The following is a 5,494-nucleotide window of genomic DNA, read 5'->3' as shown; positions in this document are numbered from 1 at the left end:
TGTGTCTGTGTGTGTGTGAGTGTGAGTGTGAGTGTGTGTGTGTGTGTAAGTGTGTACCTGTTTTTCTATTCTGGTGGGGACTTAAACCTGAATACACACAGACTCATGGGGACTCGTGTCACGGTGGGGACCTAAATTCCCTACGGGTAAACAAGCTAATAAATCAAACAGAATGAAGTTTTTTGAAAATCTAAAAATGCAGAAAGTTTCCTGTAAGGGGTAGGTTTAGGTGTAGGGTTGGTGTAGGGCAATAGAATATACGGTCTGTACAGTAGAAAAAACATTACGCCTATGGAGAGTCCCCACAAGGATAGCAAACCAGACGTGTGTGTGTGTGTGTGTGTGTGTGTGTCCACTCACCACCTCAAACGTCTCCTTCCTACTCATCAGAGCGTCTAGTTCCTCTTGAAGGGAATCCAGCTCCTGGATGCAGATGAGAGGAGACGGCGGATGCGTTGTGACAGTGAATAACAGTCGACTTGGAATGACCCTCACAAATCATTCACAGACTTCAATTTAATGCTTAGAGTTAATAGTGAAGCTGTTAACTGAATAAACTAGACTTTATGTGGACCTGCGTCACTTACTGATTTTTGTTTTTAGCATTAACATCCATTTGGCATACACTTTTATCCAAAGTGACTTGGATAAGTGACTAGTTATTTTAGCAGCTCTTGCACTGCCTGGCTGGGATTCAAACCTATGACACTGGTGTCACTAATGCCCGCCATGTTTTACTGTTCATATAGACCCTCACAAATCATTCACAGACTTCAATTTAATGCTTAGAGTTAATAGTGAAGCTGTTAACTGAATAAACTAGACTTTATGTGGACCTGCGTCACTTACTGATTTTTGTTTTTAGCATTAACATCCATTTGGCATACACTTTTATCCAAAGTGACTAGTTATTTTAGCAGCTCTTGCACTGCCTGGCTGGGATTCAAACCTATGACACTGGTGTCACTAATGCCTGCCATGTTTTACTGTTCATATACGACTGTCAAATATTAAACTGGGAATACAAATGAAAACATCCTTTAAAAAATAAACTGAGGAAGTTAAATGCCATTTTTTTTCCTTTTATTTTCTTCTCTCCCCAAGCCAGTAAAGTGCAATCTGCTCACTTGTGCAAAAAACAAAACAAAACAAAAAAGACAAACCCTAGCTCTTCATTGGTGGCTTTCATCTCAGTGTACTTGGCCTGTTTATCAGCTGACATCTTCTGAATTATGTTTTGGGCAGCCTGTTTCTCTTGGACTATATCATCCTCCACAGCTCTGATCATATCCTCTTTCCTGAGAAAGAAAGAGAAAGTTGTTTGTATAGACCATAATCATCCATCCTCACAACACTGAATCTGTCTGCAGCTTTCATCATCATTCAGCATCAGATCTTCCTATCCATCCTCTGGACACTGGGAATCACAGGAACCACACTCCTCTGGATGTACAGGTATATTCTTCAGGGAATCCAGAAGAGGAGCAGTGTTTTCACACCTAGTTCGCTTGAGCCCTCCAAATGTTCTCGGAGTGGTTCAGCTTGTATATGTGAACAAACCAAGTGATCTCGGACCATTTAAATGGTTCGTTTGTGGTTCAATTTCCTCGTGATTTGTCAAAGCAATGAGGTGTCAGTACGTTTTCAATGGAACAACATAACAGTAATGCTTGAGGTTTAACTAAGCAGTTTATTATTTGTATGTTTTTTTTTTTTTATATATATAGATTTTATTATTATTATTATTTACCAACGTAATTCCAGATGTTTTAGACTCTTGTTACATTTCTTAAAAATAAATAAATAAATAGGTAAATAAACCAACTGTTAATTCTAACAATACAAAATAATTATGTTGTCATTTATATAATATATGGCTAGCTGTGCATTAAATTATTTTAATGAATGATGTGAAGGCAAAGAAGCACCCGACGCACAGCAGACAAAAAACAACACACACACACACACACACACACACACACACACAAAAAAACATTTATCAAAGTAACAAAAACAAAGAAAATCAACAATGGGTTAGGTACTACAAGGATTCAATAACTCACTGAACACCATTTACAGTCATATAGCATGAAAAATAATAAAAAAAGAATTATAACAAATAAATAATAAAAACCATTTCCTCAAATACACAAATATAAGCAACACAACGCAACATACTAACATTGTTAGTAGTCCAGAGTAGTCCAAAATGCCAAATTCCACCCATTTCCCACCATACTTGGTATCTTCCACTCCCATAATGCATCACAGAAAATTTATAAAAATAATAACAAAAGTTCTTTCAAGACTTTTAACAAGTCAAGATGGTCAATCTAGGTGAGTCAACAGTTTCTTGAAGCAATATAAATGAAATGTCTATTTGTTTAGTGCTCAGGTGGTCAGTCTGAGACACCATAGATAGTTGAGACACCATATCTTTATCCAAAGGGTGTTAAAGAAAGGGAATCCGGGGAACGGAGAGACAATGACACATTAGTGTTGTTACTTGCATTCTGCTGATACAGTTAGCACACCAGTCCTTAGTGTGGTATTACTGGGGGAATGAGACAAACCCTAGCTCTTCATTGGTGGCTTTCATCTCAGTGTATAATTATTGAGAGAGAGGGGGGGTGGGGGGGATGAAACTTGCGTCTGTGATTTGCGTCTGTGTGTCTCACTCCGCAAACAGTGAAGCTGTGAGTTTAGTTTCCTCAGTTTCTATGCTGTGCTCCTTTCTGTGCATGTGCAGCGTGATCTCCGATCTCTGTGTGTGACTGATGAGTGTCTGGGTGTGGGTTTGTGTGCGTCAATGAAAGCAGCGCTTTAATACAGAACGGTGATTAAACTGACTTTGAACTACCTGTGCATTACAGCCAATCAGAATTGAGTATTCAGACAGACCATGATATAATATTATAGAATTCTTTAGGAAAAACAATAACTACTAAAACTGAACAATGAAATACAGCTTACCTTGAATTAAAAAAAAAAGGATCTTATCTTATCTGAGAAAAGAAGGTAAAATTTGCTTTATACTTAATGTTCCCTTTTAAGTTTAAATTTGACTGAAATGCATTGATAAAGCTCTGTGAATGTCTTGACCGGAGATATGATGAGGGATTTCCAGCTCATCCTCACCCTCTTCCCTTTCCACTTCATCTTTTCCAGTAGGTCAGACTCCAGCATTTCCCTGCTGCACAGAGAGCTGGATTCTGAGTTCTTATGAAGTTGTGGTGTGATCACGAAAGGGTTTAAGATCACTTCAGTGCTCAAGAGGACCAAACAAAGAAACAGGTTCTCTTTTGAGTCCTTTATACTGTTAACACCAAAAGGACTGAGGTCACTTTAAGTGAACTGGGTTTGGATCTTTTCAAACAAACTTGTGACTTTTCCTGGTATACACAACATCACTATTTATCCAGGCACGTAGTGTTTCCTACCACTTGTGTTGATGACACACATCTCTACTTCTCCAGGCTGATGATCCTGCAGTAGCTGCATGAATCTTGACTTGGAAAAAAACATCTCCAATGGTTCCCATTTTTCCATCTAATGAAAACTGATAATCTTACTGTACCTTCCCAGTCACCCCAGCACAGCCAGTAAGATCAGGGTAGCATTTGAGGTCCAACTGAACTTCACAGACAGAGGTCATGCACATCTGTGTTACAACTTCAAGAAAATCAGGTCGTGTTACACAACTCCTTGTCCAGGTTCTCTGTCCTGAACTACCTGAACACACTTGAGCCTAAAGAGCGCAATTAAGCACACTTCACATCTCTGTACACCTAAAAAAAAAACTATAACAGTAACCACAATAAACAACTTTGCTCTCAATAATAATCAAAATTTAGACAATTTACAGTTCCATGGCAACTTTTCTAAATAAATTTAGATAATTATTTCTGTTAATTAAAAAGCTCTAGAATATATCAGAGACTAAAGATTATTTTCATGATTGTATTAAATCAAGAGAGACTAAAGACACCCGCTCACAATCACCTGATTACTGATCACGGACACCTGCACCCACTTACCACACCACTCAAATACTCACTCACCTCTTTCACTCGTCGGCTGGTCTCAAGGTTACAAGCTTCTCCGCATGGGTTCCTTGCCTCCCGATCTGCCTACCAAACCTCGGATTCCTCTGTTCTCGGCCGGAGGACCAGAGTGCCGACCCCAGATAAGACTGTGTTCTATGCTTCCATGTATCCCTACGTTTGACTCTTTTCTGTTGGAAGCTCCTCCTCAGTTCCTATTAATAAACTCTCTGCCTTATGTTAACCTGTTTGTTTGCCTCTTTGTCCCGAATGTGACAGAAGACCAGCCCCTCAAGATTAAACGGATTACAACACGGACTCATGGATCCTCAGAGCACTTCCTCACCGGAACCCTCACACAGTCGGACTTTCACCGCCTCTCTACCCGCCTGTCCCATGGCCCGGCCAGCCAGCTTTTCGGGTGAGGCAGCCCTCTGCAGCGGGTTCTTGCTGCAATGTTCCCTCTACCTGGAGATGCAACCACACCTGTTTGTGACTGAGCGGGCCAAGGTGTCGTTCATTAGCTCGTTGCTGTCTGGACGAGCCTTGCAGTGGGCCGAAGCCTTGTGGACCGCACAGAGCCCGTGGATTCACTCGCTGGATGGTTTTGTGAAGCACTTCCGGGAGGTATTCGGCCAATCGACCACGGAGGTCACCGTGCATGAGGAGCTCTTTCGACTGCGACAAGCCGAATCATCCATCCACGGATATGTGCTGCGCTTCCGCACTCTCGCTGCCAGCAGCGGCTGGAACGAGGCCGCCCTGCTCTCGGTTTTCCGCCGAGGCCTCAACCCAGGCTTACGCCAACAGATGGCCATCTACGATGACACCGTGGGCCTCGACAGTTTCCTCCAGAAGGCGGTTCGCATCTCCCAGCACCTAACCGCATGCCATATGGAATCGATTGCCGCTGTCTCACCCAGCCTCTCCGCTCCAGCACCGGAGCCCATGATCACGGATAGCTACCACCTATCGTCCACGGAACGATCTCGGAGACTCACCCATGGCCTATGTCTCTACTGTGGATCCCATGAGCACCAGCTCCACACCTGTCCCATTCGTCCACCACGCCCAGCGGTGAGTACTATCCAGATCACTCCTGATGTGTCTTGCATGCCTCATATAAATGCTCTTCTAATTTATCACACCCAATCCTTTCCAGTCAAAATCCTCGTGGACTCTGGAGCCTCGGGGAATTTCATCTCCTCCCGTAGTGTCGCCGGATTGCAAATTCCCCGCTGCAAAAATGACACAACCTACCAGATCACCACTGTACAGGGAAAGCCGCTGGGCAAGGGGCTGGTGCGGCACCGCACGCCCGTGGTCGTTCTACGGATTGGATGTTTCCACGCCGAGCGGATCTCTCTACTGGTGCTGGAGGAGGCCGTCGTGGACATCGTCCTGGGACGCCCCTGGCTCGCCAAGCATCAACCCACCATCGCCTGGAAGTC

General features: G+C 43.1%; 1 protein-coding gene across 1 annotated transcript in view; it reads right to left on the bottom strand.

Annotated features, from left to right (window-relative positions):
• The window catches only part of LOC107717333 (intraflagellar transport protein 74 homolog), a 17,813-nt gene extending 14,064 nt beyond the window's left edge, over nucleotides 1–3,749 (bottom strand). The window contains exons 1-3 of the mRNA XM_016524035.1: nucleotides 3,578–3,749; nucleotides 1,160–1,298; nucleotides 361–423 (exon numbers count right to left, since the gene is read on the bottom strand). Coding sequence (XP_016379521.1) covers nucleotides 361–423; nucleotides 1,160–1,288 — 192 coding nt within the window. The 5' untranslated portion in view covers nucleotides 1,289–1,298; nucleotides 3,578–3,749. The remainder of the gene's footprint in view (nucleotides 1–360; nucleotides 424–1,159; nucleotides 1,299–3,577) is intronic.
• Between the last annotated feature and the right edge of the window lie 1,745 nt (nucleotides 3,750–5,494).

The sequence above is a fragment of the Sinocyclocheilus rhinocerous genome, unplaced genomic scaffold (genome assembly GCF_001515625.1).
Source record: "Sinocyclocheilus rhinocerous isolate Xijiao unplaced genomic scaffold, SAMN03320098_v1.1 scaffold991, whole genome shotgun sequence".
Lineage (NCBI taxonomy): Eukaryota > Metazoa > Chordata > Actinopteri > Cypriniformes > Cyprinidae > Sinocyclocheilus > Sinocyclocheilus rhinocerous.
This window is presented reverse-complemented; position numbering and strand designations above follow the sequence as displayed.